This window comes from Oxyura jamaicensis, chromosome 6 (assembly GCF_011077185.1).
Source record: "Oxyura jamaicensis isolate SHBP4307 breed ruddy duck chromosome 6, BPBGC_Ojam_1.0, whole genome shotgun sequence".
NCBI classification, from domain to species: domain Eukaryota; kingdom Metazoa; phylum Chordata; class Aves; order Anseriformes; family Anatidae; genus Oxyura; species Oxyura jamaicensis.
The window spans coordinates 25,756,391-25,772,615 of record NC_048898.1 but is presented as its reverse complement, the minus strand read 5'-3'; the positions used below and the strand labels follow the sequence as shown (position 1 = coordinate 25,772,615).

At 43.8% G+C, this 16,225-nt stretch overlaps 1 protein-coding gene across 5 annotated transcripts in view; it reads right to left on the bottom strand.

Moving 5' to 3' along the window:
- Nucleotides 1–16,225, bottom strand: part of RBM20 (RNA binding motif protein 20) — a 103,943-nt gene that overhangs the window by 17,665 nt on the left and 70,053 nt on the right. For 4 of the 5 annotated variants that reach the window (XM_035330369.1, XM_035330365.1, XM_035330368.1 and 1 more), the window contains exons 2-7: nucleotides 9,222–10,362; nucleotides 7,417–7,478; nucleotides 7,170–7,261; nucleotides 6,732–6,829; nucleotides 2,322–2,465; nucleotides 1,310–1,441 (exon numbers count right to left, since the gene is read on the bottom strand). In XM_035330369.1, the coding sequence (XP_035186260.1) occupies nucleotides 1,310–1,441; nucleotides 2,322–2,465; nucleotides 6,732–6,829; nucleotides 7,170–7,261; nucleotides 7,417–7,478; nucleotides 9,222–10,362 (1,669 nt within the window). The remainder of the gene's footprint in view (nucleotides 1–1,309; nucleotides 1,442–2,321; nucleotides 2,466–6,731; nucleotides 6,830–7,169; nucleotides 7,262–7,416; nucleotides 7,479–9,221; nucleotides 10,363–16,225) is intronic. The other variant, XM_035330366.1, reaches the window with a different exon arrangement.

Below are 16,225 nucleotides of genomic sequence, written 5' to 3'. Positions count from 1 at the left end.
ATCTACCAAAGGTGCACTACTCCAGGCTGGAGCGCGTGCAATTCATCAAACACTTGGAGCATGCACAGCTGAGCACCGTAATCATGCAGGAACTCAGAGCAGTTTGTAGCGGTAAATAGCTCATGCATATTCCCCCTTTCCTGATACTGTACTTTTGTTTGCCTGCTTGTTTTTAACAACGAGAGAGGGTATTTGCTCATGCAGAGAAAAACAATTCCATAACCTGAGAAATTGCCATTGAAAATCTTCCTGAAGTCTAGGCAAACTCCCACACCCTCGTGGGTAAGTCCAGTTCAGCCTCTATGTGTAGCTGTGCAGTCCCCACCACCTCACTTCTTGATGCCTCACAATACCACAGTAAGAAAGAGCACCCTGATATATGGGCTTCTGACAACTCCTTCAAGCCTCCTTTATCTATTAAACACATGCAGGATAGAAACTTTTCCCAAGGTCAAACCAGACCATCTGAGTTTCTCCTTTTCCCTTAATGCTCATAAAAGGCCTCTTAACTTGGAACACTGTACTTATTTTATAAAATAACTTTGTGCTGAGCTGGATAATATAATATAAAGCTTTTCAGCTCTGTAACACTGGTTCCAGTCCAAGTCTTCATGAATATTTTTTCCCTTAGCATTACAGCAGAAGGTAAGTTCCTGCAACTACACTTTCAAGAGTACTGATTTTTGGAGATCCCTCAGGTGTTCACATCAAAAGTATCACACTCTGCAAAAAGTACAAGGACCAAATATTGCTCTGTTCAATGTAAATAATAACAACATAAATGACAAAAGATCTTAGAATTCTAAGTGAGGTCATTCTCAAGAAAGAAAGAAAAACTAATCAGTGCGATGTTTATCCCTGCCATTGCTGCTCAGAATAGAGACTGCATTACGGCTCAAGCAAGCAACCAGGGAAAAGCACTGCCTCAGGCTTAATGCCTATGTAAAAGGATTGCACCTCTTATTTTTGCTGACATGTGGTATCTTACACAGAACTGTGCTTTAGACCTTTGTTAAATCAAGCACTGTGGGGAGTCTGCTCAGAAGGAAGCTTGGAAGGGATTTTTGAAATAATGTTATGATAGAACAAGAGAAAATGGGATCTTCCCAAGAAATTACAATTTAGAACAACAGCAAACAGCTAAGTATAAACAATCTTTAACATAGATTCATTAATTTATCTTTCTTCATTTCTTTTTCCGTAATATTAAAATATTAACTAGAAATCAGTAATCAGCAAAGGTTTTTTGATGTATTCTCATGAACATGCTATGGAAACCCAGGAAATCTGATCGAGAATCTCATCTTACCTTCAGCTGCAATTCCTTGTATCTTTTAGACATCCTAATAAGTAACTTGTCATCATTTATCATAGCAGGTTTTTCTTTGTAGTACTGCACCATGGCTTGTGCTGCTTCACTGTAAGCCATTTCCAGAAAGGCCTAGCACAAATGGGGAGAGCTTTAAAATCTACTACAGAATTAAAAAACAATGTATAAGACAGAAAAGGCAGCACAATCATTTTCATTTGGATTCTTCTCATGCAAAATATCCTGATAGTACAGAAGTGCTCCCCAGCCCTGCAGCTGAAATAGCAATACTCAGGCCATTCATTGTTCGGCCTCTTTTAACTAAAAATAATAGCTTCAACCCAGCTATGAAAGCTGATAGGCAACTTTAGAAGCCACTTAAAAAACAAGCGACTGGAATCCAGTCTTTCTTGATACATGTAAAAACACCTTTACCCCACTGCCTCACTGGTGCTTCTTCAGCTGCTGAGGGATGCAGAACTGCAATGCTGCAGCAGGCACCGCTCCTCAGACTGCCAGCTCTGTCTTGCAATGCGTAAGGGAGCTAGACAAAAGCAGAACATCAGGGCATGACCAGCCAACATATAGTCAAAAAAAAAAAAAAAAGGTATTCATTTTTTAAGAAAGAGCAATGCTATCTAGCACTTCTATTTGCATGAAAATTGTGTTTGATGTGACTGTGATCTAACTGGCCAAGGAAACTCCCAGCTGTTTACTGACTGCATTTTGAAATGTTATCGTCCCACACACTGCTCACTGGTGTGGCTTCCACACCCATCTACTCTGTCTGCTGTAGTTATACGAGAGATGTCCCAGTCTTCCAAGTCTACCACTGGTAGACATAACCTCCTGGATTCTAAAATCACCTTGAAGACAGAGCTCTACTGCAATATGGAGCAGATTACAAGGGAGTGAGGTGTTGGTGCCCCGTATGGGCACAGCCTCCCCTTAGCACGACAGTACGGCTTTGTGTCCATTTACATCACTGCTGGTGACTCCACATGCACGGTACCTGGTTAGTGGATTTCATGAGGATATAGTTGGTGACCTTCCCAAATGGAAGGCCCAGGTTAATGACATCATTCTCTGTGCAGCTTCCCTCGGGGAGGTTGCAGATGTGAACAACTCGACCCAATGTAGATTTTCTCTGGGGAAACTGGAAAAAAACCCAACTCAGAACCATGTTTTTATCTTACATGTTCCAGCTACTTGATAAGACCTTACGTTTCTGCAAAAAATGAAATGTTCTGTTCTGCATACCTGTTATAAAAGACAAATATCCTTATTCAAAGACATTTTAACATCCAGGTTTAAACATTTCCCTCCTGTTCATATTTTTAACTGAAGCGTGACTTGCGATGGAGTCCCCATCTCTGGATATGACAAAGTTCATAGAAGATTACTAGAAGAGATGCTCTTCCAGTAGAAAGAACTCCCTTCTGGAGAGAGTTCAAACAGGATTAGTGATATTACTGCAGAAGGTAAGTTGCCACCTCAAACCTCACAGAGCCAGCAACTTCACGTCCCTGGCACATTGCAGCAGAGAGCCAGGCTACGTGCACAGGACGGGACACTGGACTTTACCCAGCACCAGCGAGAGTTTGGAGTCCCCTCAGTACTGCGATGGAGGGTGTCTGCCACACGGAGGTCTCAGACCCTCCAAAAAGCTCCCTGAGAGCCTGGTACCTATCTGGTTCACCACCACAACCCCCATGGCACTTCTGCCAAGTCACACAGCCTTCCTTTGTCCTGCATCTTTCTGTCCAGTGAGAGTGCCTTCCCCACACACATCTCTTGTTGCTGAGTAAAAGGCCCTTAACAAATAATTTGCCAGCAATGCACAAAAAAATAATAGCTTCAATGACTCAGTGAACACCTGTTGTCTGTGGTGCCTACAGATTGAAACAGATGCTCACTGCAGCCCCCTCTGGATTGACAGATACTAGAAATCAATTTAGGTGACTGCAGAGGTGTTCAGGATAGCACGGGCTGAATTCAAACCCTTCTGCCCTCGTGGAAAAGATTGAGTTGGGGCTAAAAGCAACTCCATTCAATTTGCAGGAGGACACAACAGGTGTACCTCAAGCTGGAAAACCTACTACTTTCCCTCTCATTTCAACAACACTCAGTAGGAGGGACATTTCTCTTGGGAGCGTGCTGACCACTGGGCATGCGAAGAGGCAGAGGTCCCAAATTGGCTGGCACAGACACACGCTACTGGTACAGTGTCACTTCCCAAGGGTGGAAGTCTATTTTGGAGTGCTGGGGCAGTTCCCAAAGAGCTGCCCATCTTCCTGACATGGAAAACAGGGTCTACGCTCCTTGTGCAAGCGGACATCAGTGTATACTGAGAGAAAAACATAATTTACCCCAGCTAATGATATGCAAACATTGCTCACACAGGATTATGTCCTCCCAGACTACTTCCCTGTTTATAACTTCTGCTGTTAGGGTTTTATTGAAGAAGTAACTCTACCTTCAGTTAAAATTGTGCCATTCAAGGGAAGATGCAAATCATGTAATCTTGTGGGATCAAGTTCACCAGAGCCATCACAAATGTTTGGCTTGTCAGCAACTTCACAAGTTACAGAGCTAATGTTATCTTATTTACACCTTCATCCCATTACCTTCCCTCCAGGCTTTACCACTTAACCGTTTGTGTGTTTTTGCTGCAGTAAGACCCTACATCATGCAGTGGTCTGCTGTTTAGCAGATATCTCACACAGACTGCCCAGGTGGATAAGGTAAATCAGACAAGTGCCACAGTCCAGCTGAAAAGTATTTTCTCAGGCAGGAAAAGAACACAGACCTGACCCTGAAAAAGATGGAGCAACTCAATTCCACTTGAATAGAAAAGGAGTGATGGCTGAGTGCATCTGGCAAGGCAGCATATAGCATGCAACAGGAGAATGCAACCTACAGCTAGCAGGGGAAAAAGAAACCTTCCTGACTGCAAAGGAACACCTCAAGTCACCTGGCACCTCCTGTTTGTTTTGTCAGATCTGTTAAGAGATGGTCTGTTAAGCATATATAGGTCTAGAAAGATTTAGCTGTTCCCTACCTACGTGCCAGGGCCCAGGTTCAGACACGCACTCAGCAGTACATTAAATCAGATGACTGTGAGATGTTACCACCTCCCCCAAATTGGCAATGGCTTGAATGGAAATGCTACATCATAAATCTGCTACAATTCATGATTAAGAAGTGGTCAGGCACTCATACCAGGAGTGGATGGGCTGTACCGAGCAATAATCTTGACAGCTGATTGAAGTTAAATAGGATCCATTCACTAAGTGAGCTGTAAAACACAGCCAGAAAAGGAATACACACCTTCTATACCCACACTCAGGAAGTTAAAGTAGCTGTTGTGCATCAAGTGTGGAGTGTAAGACTTTAAGTTAACTTTCTTTGCAGGTGATGTCTGCAGGGGTTTACTAATGCAATTGGACAACTACTAAAAAAACCAATTTGCTCAACATATAACTTGTTGAATATATTATTTGATGTGTAACAGTGAAAAGCACCTCAGTTTGCCATATTATTTCACCAATCTAATTTAGCTATTTTTATTACTTTTTTTTTTTTTTTTTTTTCCCATTTTTGGGATTTCTTAGTTTTCAAATTCTTTATTCCTTTCTCGAGCTTTTCATTAATCTTTTCGAAAGACAATAAGAAACTGGCAGTCCTGTCCCTCCTGTGCTAATGGCTCTCCAGGGCTGAGGGAAGACTTGTAGCACTGTATTTGCCTTTTGAAGAGGGATAGAGTTATTTACAGACAGACAGCATGTATCAAGCTCTTCCAGAAATCTGAACACTTTGTTTATGATTACATGCAGGGTCAAGTATAATCTCCCACTGCTCAGTTAAATGGCAGCAGCTTAGCTGAAAATGAATACTGCTGTGCAAAGGTGTAGTAAATTATAAATCACCTGAGTTGTGGGGTGAATGACAGTTGGTAAACTCAAACTTAACACCTCTAATATAGCTCCCTGTCCACCTTATGAGCTTCTGAAGAAAAAGGGGATTTACAGTGCCCAAGAAAAGCAAAGTTATTGGTTCTTTTATCTCTCCTAGTACTGCAGGTCATTCAGAAGAAGGACTTCTGCAGGCAGCTTAGATGACAAATAGTGACAGATTCTGAGGAGAAACGATACTGGTATTAGCAGTAATTTCATTTGTTGCGAGGTTGACAGACATGATGAAAAGGAACATTCCTCCACAGCCGCTGCTACTCCACCTCTGACCTTGGAGGCAGGCATCACAAGCAGCTCCGCTCTTTGCTGCCCTGCACACATGGTGTCTGCGACAGGCAGCAGCTAAGATCTCTTCCAATAACTCCTGTCATAGCAAAACCCCACAGCAGAAAATTGATTGGATTAAACGAATCTGGGTGATGTTTCTGTAAGAAATGCCTGATGTGAGCTGGAGTGGCACAGGAACACAACTCAGCCTGGCTTTCTGGAGAGTCTGAGAACACATCAGGGTATAAACACAAAAGCTAACAAGGTGAAAATTTGAACCCCTGGATTACTGCTGCTATTCGATGAATGACCTAACATTAGTCTTTGATGTTTCCAACTCTAATCATAGCTTTCCTATGTATTTTGAGCTTCATTTTAACCCTAACAACTTTGTATTTCCATAATGCATATGATTTGCTTTTCTTGACTTCTTTTAAGACCTTTTTTTCTTTTTTTTTTTCCTTTTTTCTTTTTTCTTCTCCATTGTAAGAACTACTTAGAACTACTTCTAATATTAGCTTTTCTTTTCTTTTCTTTTCTTTTTTTCTTTTTTTTTTTTTTTCCTGGCACTTTTTGCTTATTCAGTTGCACACTAGAGGAGTACAACTGGGAGTGGCAGCAGATGATATAAATAGTACACTAAAATAAACTGAGAAAAAGCCAGTCCAGTACAATGAATTGAATTGGGACCCCTAGGTAAATAAGTGTTAGCAAAGCTGCAGCCACTGTCTTTGCCACCACTGCTACCTGGGAGAAGGACCCCAGCATGGCAGAGGCAGAGTGATTGCTACAGATAAATATCTGGAGAGGTTTCTCACTGCAATTAATACACAGAGTAAGTAAAAACTAATACCATTCTTCATTCCTAGCTGAAGCTGATTTTCCTGTGTCAAAAAGGCTCAGAATATGGGTGAAAAAAATTATGGGATACACAAAGAACAGTCCCTCACCCTCCCCAAATCTGTCTAACAAGCAAAAAACTTTTAGCACTGAGAATAAAAAAAATCTACAGTTGAATTCTGATTTGACCAAAATCAAAGGCATAAGAGAGCTGCTGGTAAGTTTAAATGACAGACTCAATGTTCACATCATTGCCTAAACTGACACATTTTTAATTCCAGTAAGTAGAAGTGGCTTCTATGAGAATCTCGGCAAGGAGATCAGTTTGCTTAGATACTCACTCTTACCCCTGATGGAAGAGAAGAAAATGTAGGACCTGGCTGGCCAAAGGATCTTGCTGACGTTGTGATAAAAGATGAGCCGACATTTGGAGGATAATCTAAATAATGGATTACACACATTTTATGAAAATCTTGACTCATTATTATCTTGACTCAGTAAGCAACGCCCCATTTACATAACAATTTATTTCATAGTTTCTACACCAAATTATACACTGCCTCACATTGAACTGTGAAGGCAACTAATTGAACGAAAAATAAATTGACATTTTGAAAGACAATCTTGCCTTTTAAGTCTCTCTGTATACAACATCTAAAAACTATTTTCCTTGGAAACTTGTATCACATGTCATTTGAAATGTCCACTTTTCCCCAAAGACTGACTTCCCCTTTCGTAAAAAAATAAATAAATAAATTGTTGCACATGCAACCATTCACCTTCAATACTAGATGGATTGAAAACTGCTGCATTATTTGGTGATAAATGCAATGTTCCATCTGCTGAACTTAACACACACCGGATACCAGTGCTGGAAAAGAAAAAAACAACTTTAGGAGCATGCAAAAAGTGCCATAAATATTAAAGCATTATTATTAGACAGTAAATTCCTGGTGTAAAGCCACTGAAGTAAGGGATGCTCTATTAGAAATTCAGTTGGAAGACTGTCTGTGAAATAATACTTACTTATCTGAAAAAGCCATACATTTTTGGATGTGAAGACTTCCCTTAATGTGCTGATCCCAGTCCTATGTTGAAACAAAGAGATGATGAGCACAGGAAAAATCCTGAAACAAATCTACAAGAAATTGCTTCTCCATTCCATTTACCTTGTTCTAAAATCAATACTGAAATGCTGAAGATCAAAGTGTATGATACTGGATCCAAGTGCACTTTTATCCAATACATTTACTGATTTGTTATTTGTAGGTTAAATTACCTACCAGTTACTTTACACATGGACAGCTTCTCTGTATTCATTTTTAAATCTACTATGTTTATTTCTATTAAATCAGTTAATTTATTCTATTTGAAAAGGCTCTGAGCATCCTCAGCTCCTGCAATGTCCATGAAGAGGGTGCTCAGCACACAGAGCAGCCAAGATAGTGATTATTCATTTCAGTAGATGAGCAATACTTGTAAGAGAAGTGCGTTTAGCTATTTACATTTCTATGAAACAAATGAGGCAGTGCATTAAACACCAATGAACAGATCAACTAAAACTCACTGTAATGACATCTATCCACACTTTTTAAATGTTAAAGAAAAAAAAGAAATGCCCAGCATGCCCTAGATGGGGGATAGTTCAGACCACTCCTGTAGCTGCAGTAGCCATAGCAAACCCTCTTGCAAGCAGCTGTTCAAAGACTAAAAGAGAAACATGAAAGAGCAAATGCATTCAAATATCCCAAAGCCACAGGGCATGTACATATCAGCTACTATTTCATTGCTGGCCACTGTTCCTGTTGTAATATTTTTGTCGGGCCACCATCAGCATGAAAACAAATGCCTTTGCCATTAGGTGCTGGTCCTGCAATGTGATGGAAAAGGCCATAAGCACTTATGGATCTGGGCTCACCAGGAGGGCAGAACAGCCCCAGGCAGAGCCCGTGGGCAGCAGTGGGCCACGTAGGTGGCTGTCTCCAGAGCTGATCTATAATGTAATCTAGCACACAGGCTCGCTGGACAACCAGGAGCTGCTCAAGGGTCAGTTTGAATTGGAGGCTCCTCTGACAGTATAAACGTGGCCAAGAAAAGCTGGCTGGGTCCATGACAGCTAAGAACTGGGAGCATGGTCTGTACCTGATATGCTGGGTAGTTTCTTGCTTCCAGACCAAAGCCACTGGGACAATGAGATCTAAATTTTCCTTAGAGATACTAGGAGGTGGAGGACATCCCAAAAGAGAAATTAGCAAAGTCATTTTTATGGAAAAGTGCTATTTTTTTTCATCAAGTTTCCACCCAGCTTTTATCAGGAAGGCTTTGGGATCAGAAACACAAAGAGAAAGAGCCAGACGAAACTGCCAATGTGCAGTTACGATACTAGGAAGAGAAGATCGGGGCAAAGGGGGGAAATCAGGTTCAAGCTCCTCCTCCCCTTGAATCGCACCCATCAGCGATGAGCAACAACTCGAGCCTGGATCTGGCATTTCTCACGCCGGGACTATAATCTCCCAGCGACAGACTGCTGCGCACGCACATGTGCTCTCCCTCACATTTTCACAGTGAAATGCGGAACAAAAACAGATCCTGAAACCCCAGTAATTTCCACAAAACAGATTTACAGTGCTCCAAGCCAGGCCTATGAAACTCTGTATTTCTCTCTGGGTACCTCCACAGCGATCGAGGCAGACTTGGCTGACGGACACAGCTACGCCTGGAGCTGGACAGGCAGCCAGATAAATCACCAGACGGACAAAGAGACAGACAGGGCACCCCTTCAAATGCTGTGTGTCCAAGCCATGCCCCTGCGTGCAATTAAAACCACTCACCTTCAGATCAAAGATCTTCTTGTCGCAGAGGGCGCAGACGTGGGGGAAGTGGAGGGGGGCCGCGCCGTGGAAGTCGTTCAGCTCGTGGGGCTGCAGCGGCCGCATGGGCAGCTCGGGCGTGCCGGCGCTCAGCTCCTCATTCTGCCTCACCCGGGGGCTGCCGAAGCTCTGCTTGCTATTGTTGAGCCTGCCGAACGCCGGGGCCGCGGCCGCACTAAACTTTGTGTCAGGTGTCGGTTCTTCGGGGTTGTACAGCTCGTTTCTTATTTCATACGGCTGCTGGCTTGCTGATGGCCACATGCTGTCGCTGGGCAGGAGGTCAGGCTTGTTTTGGCCAGAGAAATTAGGGATATTTTCCCACTGGTTGCTTGTACCAGTGCCATGCAAGATGGGGCCGGGATCTCCCTTTGGATGAGCACTGGTGTGTGGGTCGCTGGGGAAGGACGGTGCCGCTCCGAAGGCCTCCTTCTGGAACCCCGCCGGCGCCTCGTGCTTCAGCGGACTGGCAGTGCTGAAGGGTGCCTCATAGCGAGCCCCTGCTGCGGAGGGAAAGCCATGCTGGCCAGGCGGATCCCCCTCCGAGGTGTAGGCTTGTGGGGCAGCGACATTTTGCTTGTTGTATTCATAAAATCCCCCTGCTGCTGCGGCAGCGGCAGCAGAAGGTCCTGCCTTGTTGAGACCCACAACCACAGGCTGCTGGCCGGAGGTGGGAGCCATGACGCCTCCAAAGGGACTCATGACGATGGCGTTGGGGGCCTGGGCTTGCACCGGCCCCAGGCCGCCCCCCGGCGCAGCCAAGGCCGGGCTCTGTGCGGGAAAGGCGATGCTGCTGGAAGGGAACCTCGTGCTAGCGATGCCGGGCCCCGGCGGAGGGCCCCCGGCCGTGTGTCCCGGTGGGGCGTTCATCACGGAGGGGTGCCTCAGCTGGTTGAAGAGTGGCTGGGACATGGCCACTTTGGAGAGCACCTGGTTGAGGACGGTGGCGGCGGCCGGGTTGTTGGTGACGGCGGTCTGAGCCAACTTCAGCCGGTGCAGCGTGAGCTGCGCCTGGAGCTGGGCCAGCTGCAGGCTGGCCGGCGAGGGGAGCAGGGGGCTCGGGGTGCCGACGGAGAACGGGCTCTTCTCCAGGAGCTTGGCAGCGCTGCAAGGGGTCAGGACATGGGTTAGCTGAATTCACCCAAAATCAAACTGCTCTTGCCTCCTGCTACAGCCTGGCATGGGGCAGGCAGCCACTTTGAGAGATATACTTGTCTAAACCCAGGGAGAGTAAGGTGGTGGCTGGCAATGCAGCCATAACCTTTGCTTAAACCTCTGCTGCGTGTCCATTTCAATCAAAAAGTTAAAAGGGAGACAAGTGTATCTTGAAAACCCCCATTTCATCCCTCACTGACCCTCTGGTTCAGACCTTCAGCTCACTTTAAGTACCCATGGGATTCACACCCATAATGCAAACCAGGAGCAGAGGCAACGTAAGCTATCTCAGACCATCCCTGAAACTCTGTTCCCCCCACCTCCCTGCCCTTTTTATGCGATTTTCAACCTCCCAGTGGCGTTTGCGGATTTTGTGGTGTTACTGTTATGCTCAGTAGGACCCAGCACCACCTTTTCCCACAGAGCAGGGGGAAGTGAAGAAAAGGACATTAGATGGGACATAAAGCCAACCTGATAAGTACAACACAGCTAGCAAAGCTGGTGGCATCAAGGAAAATGCAATACCTAACACTTAAAAAAAAAATAAAATTACAATTCTCATTTAATTACATGGCAGCCTGTTCTGTAACAAAATACATAGCTTCCCTGTTGGGCAGATGGGAATGTAGAGGAGGAAAATAAAAGCATACGATTTGCTGGAAAGCCAGAGCAAAAACAAATGCTGGGAATGTGAAGAAAAATCTTTACATCAGAGGTTGCACAGCTACTTCAAAGGCCATAGAAACAGAAATGCAACAAGGACTACGAACAAACCATCCTAAAGAGTTTTCATAGTTCAAGTGGAATGTAAGGCAAAATTTCTGCAGCTGGTCAAAACTGAGGTCTTTATACTTGCTAGAAATTACAGGTGCATTGAGTGTTATCCCTTAAGCCTTGTACATAGGATAAATAAAAAGATAACTAAATTGTCTTTTGAATTCCCCAACTAAGAATATAGGGATGATGCTTTCAGGCATATGGTGGTTCCTGGTGTTGGGAAGCACCTTTGGGAGATCTCCCCAACTCCCACCACCACCAGCACCCCTTTCCCTACCACGTGAAATCCTGACAACAGAAAACAGTAGAAAAAAATAATCCTAAATGGGTAAAGACTAGCGAATTCATAAACAAGTAAAATGTTATAATGGAAAATATTAGACAACGCTAGCTTTCAGGCAGCTGCACCCACCCTGCTTTCACTGCCCCCCTGCATCCTTCTGGTATACTTCCAGCATCATCCGTGGCAGAGCCAGCCTGGTGTGTGTGTACATAAACTGTCCCGTGGCCACGCTCCCCTGTAAGTCATGCAGCCTGCACTTGGATACCAGCAGCCATTTTCACACCCGCACCAGAAAAATGTGAGCTTTCACTTCTTACACCAGCAGGAGCCCCTGCTCACAGATGGCACAGCTACTCGACACATTACAAATGGCTGCTCTTTCTGAAAATGAGAGCAGAGAGCGCTCCAACCACAGGGATGTGGTCCAAAGCTTAATTAATTTATATTGTAAAAATGTATTGAGTTTCATTTTAGGCCTTTCAAAGCAGCAGGAGCTACGCATCAACCGCCATGCAACACTTACTGTTAATAATTGGCCAATTTGCTAAACTGCATGGATGAAGTTGTAGTTAATGATAAATGTCTTGTCAGCATGCTACATTTGAAAACCACAAATTAGGAAAACATCTGCTTAAATCCAAAGTATGACTAAGAGAAAATGAATGGGTTTCATATTTAACATTTAACTTCCACTAGCAACTGCACGGCACATCTGTCTCCAAAAATACAAAACGCCGTTTGGATAAGTGCTTCATTATGTCATGATGAGATTCCCTGCCAGCACAAGCTGACACCAGCGCGCTTCAGCGCTGAGGTGCCTTTTGTTTTCCTGCACGGTTTCCATCCCTCACTCTCGGACTTGCATTTATAATGCAGTTTGCTGTAAATTTGATTACGGATGAAAGTCAGCGTGCAACTCCAGTCAAAACAACAGAGAGGCTTGCACAGCCCCCAGCCTGCAAGCTGAGGACCCACAAAAGCTGCTGAGAAGCCCCACAGGGTTTCAGCAAGCAGAGGATCCCACACCAGGATGCGTGCTGGAGACACGGCTGGGGAAGGCGGCGTAGCCCTGTGCCCAGGCTGTGTTTTCTGTGCCTCCAGCATCTGGTTTACTGTCCTGGTTTACGATGTGCTGCGCGGCACTCACCACAGTCAGAGCTACTGTTTCATTTTATAGCTGCTTGTACCTTTTGTACGTTAAGCAAGCTGTAAAATGTTTTCAAAAGTTTAATAGAGCATGCAAATAAGAACTGCCTGGTGGCCCTAAAAGGAAAAGAAGAGCCAACATGTAACGTTTGCAGGCTCAGGAGCTGCGGATGACTGCTGATCCCAGTAGCCTAATTGTGCTGTGCTGCAAGCCCGTGCAGCGGTGTGCACATCCCAACAGCTGCAGCCGCCTGCAAGCTCTCGCAGCTACCTGCGGGACATGGGCATGGGTCTGTCCCAGGGGAACCACAACTCTCACAATGCTGCTGTAAGCCCTGAAACTCCCTCAGACTTGCTGCTTTCTGTCTGAGTATATCTACCTGACTTGTATGTCCCTATAACCCACCCCAGCACATAAGCAGTTCCCTGTCAGAGCACCTCCAGCTGGGAATGCCCAGCAGTTTGCTGCCCTCCCCCCCACCCCCCCCCCCCCCCCCTCTGAAATAATTTCGGGGCTCGGCAGCGGTGGCAGGCAGGGCAGGGGTGCCTAGCACAGCTGCACGGAAGGATGGCCTCCAGCCAGCTTGGGCTGAAAGCTTTCAGGCCCTACTGCAAAGCGGGGCGGCACCCACCCCACTGCCCGAACCCGCTGGCTTCAGCCCCTGGCCACGGGCTGGTGGTGGGGAGCCGGGGGCTGCAAGGAGCTGCCTTACCTGGAGAAAAGCAAATGCTGTAAGGAGAAGCTGCAGCCCCTGTGCCACTTGCAGAGGGGCAGAATTAGCGAGGGGGGTCATTCCCATGCACTGATAGGTTTGGGAACAGCAACGGCTTCAAAATTCAGCTGTCTGGTTTGCATTTCCAGATTTCAGGGTTCTTCAGGTTGCACGCTTTATCCTCGCACAGCAGAAACTGAATATTTTATCATCTAATCAAGCCAAAGAAGGAAGGGCATGGTCATGGGGCAGTGGGAAAAAACAGATATGCAGATGGGAGGTTGGGAAGAGGGCTGTGCGTAAAGCATCTCTTAGAATAGCATCCACATTTAAAGATTTCTGTTCTGTTATGAAATACAGGCAGTAAGAGATATGCAGGAGCAGCATGCTGAACTTTTACAATTTCCTTCCCTTTCTGTTCTACAATCATTATATTATATACTTGATAACATCGCTTTGCAAATAAACCTGCTGCAGATTTACTAAATCATTGGAAACTGCAAGCATCAAGTGAAGATGGGGCTCAGCTGTGGCATTTTGTGGGGCCATTCACCTCTCGTACACACACAAATCCCACCCCAGCTCGTCCTCAGGTTACCAAAATGCAACCCTGGCTGCTCGTGGGGGGTCTCTGCTGCAAGATGATTCAAAGCAGCTGAATGAACCTCTCACTCTCCATTGAGTGCTCAGGGAATTAGCCCACATCAGCCAAAGTTAGCTCAATCCCTTGCAAAACATTCCTCATTGTAAGGTCATACCGTAAAAAGTAAACAGGAGTTGTTCTCTTTGTTAATTTATTTAACGTTAAGTGCACAGCTGGGCTACACAAGTGCCTCTGCTGCACAGCTAGAAAAGCCAGAGATGATCTTTCTTTTCTAAAATATCTCACAGCCAGGAGCACTGCTGTAAATCACAGAATTTCTAGGTGGGAAGAGACCTCAAGATCATCGAGTCCAACCTCTACAGTTTCCACAAGTAAAGTTTCCACAAAGAAAGCCACAAACCAGGCAAGTTTTCCCCCAGCTCTAGGAACTAGGAGTTGAAGAGGTGCTTCACCTACTGCAGTATTCGTAATGAAATTGCAAATGTTGGCAAGACCCCATTGCTATAAATAAATTCTGCCCATCTGCTACCCTTGTAATCCTTATTATGTTTTTAGCATCCAAGAACACTGAGCAATACACGGTGTCGGAGGTAAGGTATCTAGACTGCTGGATTATTTGAGTAATCCTGGCTACAAGAGTGATGAAAAGGCTGAGCACGAAACACATCTATTAGAACAGACTGACAACCCACAGCTAGATTTCTATGATTTTCAAATGACAAAATTAAGGATGTTAAAGTACTGCCTGGCACCTTCTGAAACAAAGGAATAATTTTTAAAAATACAAACTAATAAAATTATTTAAACTCAGAAATATTTGAAGTGCTGCATAGGGAATTAATTTGAATTCTTCAAAAAATGACTAATTCAGAGCTGTGCAGATTTTTTCTTGCATTTGCCATGAAACTTGCACATCTAAGATTTTGCATCCCTTCTGCCATGACACTTTTGCCTTTACACATAATTATATCTGTCAAAATCTTTTATATAGTTGTTAATATTTTTCACTGTGAAATAATTTGAAACATGCATTTTTTCTATTACTGTGTTGATTTCAGAATTAAAATGGAGCAGGATCTGAAGATATCTAAGTGTTCTAAATGTATGCCTACTCTTCGTTAGCCTAGGATGATTTAAGAGCATGTTTGCAACAGTATGCTGTTTTTCATCCATTCAAACTGTTTCCAAATCAATTTTTCTAACAGTTAGAAAACTGAATTTTTAATTTGGGACTCCTGGAAACATCAAAGAGCACCATTGTCTAATTACCAAGTACAAAATCAATATATTATGTTACGCAGAAGTGTGAACATCCCTTCCCTGTAACGTATCATTCATTCAAAACACACAGGGCTGCCTTCTTTAAACGTACCCAAAACAATTGCTGCTGCACTAAAAGAGCAAAATGAAAAACTTAAATCAATTGCTATATGGTTGAAGCTGATAAATATTGGGGGTAAACCTAGCCTTCGATTAAAAAACGCGCTATTTGACAATACCTCTGTGAAAGTGTATGTCTGTATCAGAGGACAGAATTCAGCCCCTTGAATTCAACGGAACTGCAAAGCAGTATTTCAAATGCCAGTAAAAGTAAAGACAAAGCTCAGCAATCTCAACAACATATGTTAATGATTAGAATAACTAATTGTTATCACAACATTTTATGTTGTTTTGTGGATCCCACTAAGAACACAGGGCTTAAGTTCATTTTTTTCTTGTTGAATAAAACCAACATTTACATCAATAAAGTCCAGTACACTGGTTAAAAAGTGGACACGGGTACTTTTTTCTATGCTGTAGATTGCATCTAAATTTCTCTCTAAATTTCTCTGTCTATAAGAAGTTTTTTTTTGTTTGTTTGTTTTTGTTTTGTTTTGTTTTTAAGTGAAATTACTTTCTTGGTCATAAAAGCTTTGAAAATCTGCTGAAAGGAGAAAAACCCTCCACTTTTAGAATTTAAGTTCTGAAATCATCTGCAGCAGATTTTTTTTGCTGAGTTTCTGTTATAGTTGATTAAAAAAATATCATGTTTCCCAGTAAGTTCAGCTAATGATAGGGAGCACTAAAAACCCTAAGCTACTTTAATACGTTTATAAGCTACAAGTAAAACCCTTCTTATCCCAAATAATGACTTTTAAAGTCCTTCATTATACTGCTGAGGGACTAAAATAAAACTCTGGCCAATGTATACATGCACTGTGCCAAGAGAGTTTTCCATATGTTTGGCAATGGTAAACTATTATCTGGACAAGCATCCGACCTAACAGTTAGCTGGAAGATGAAATGTAAA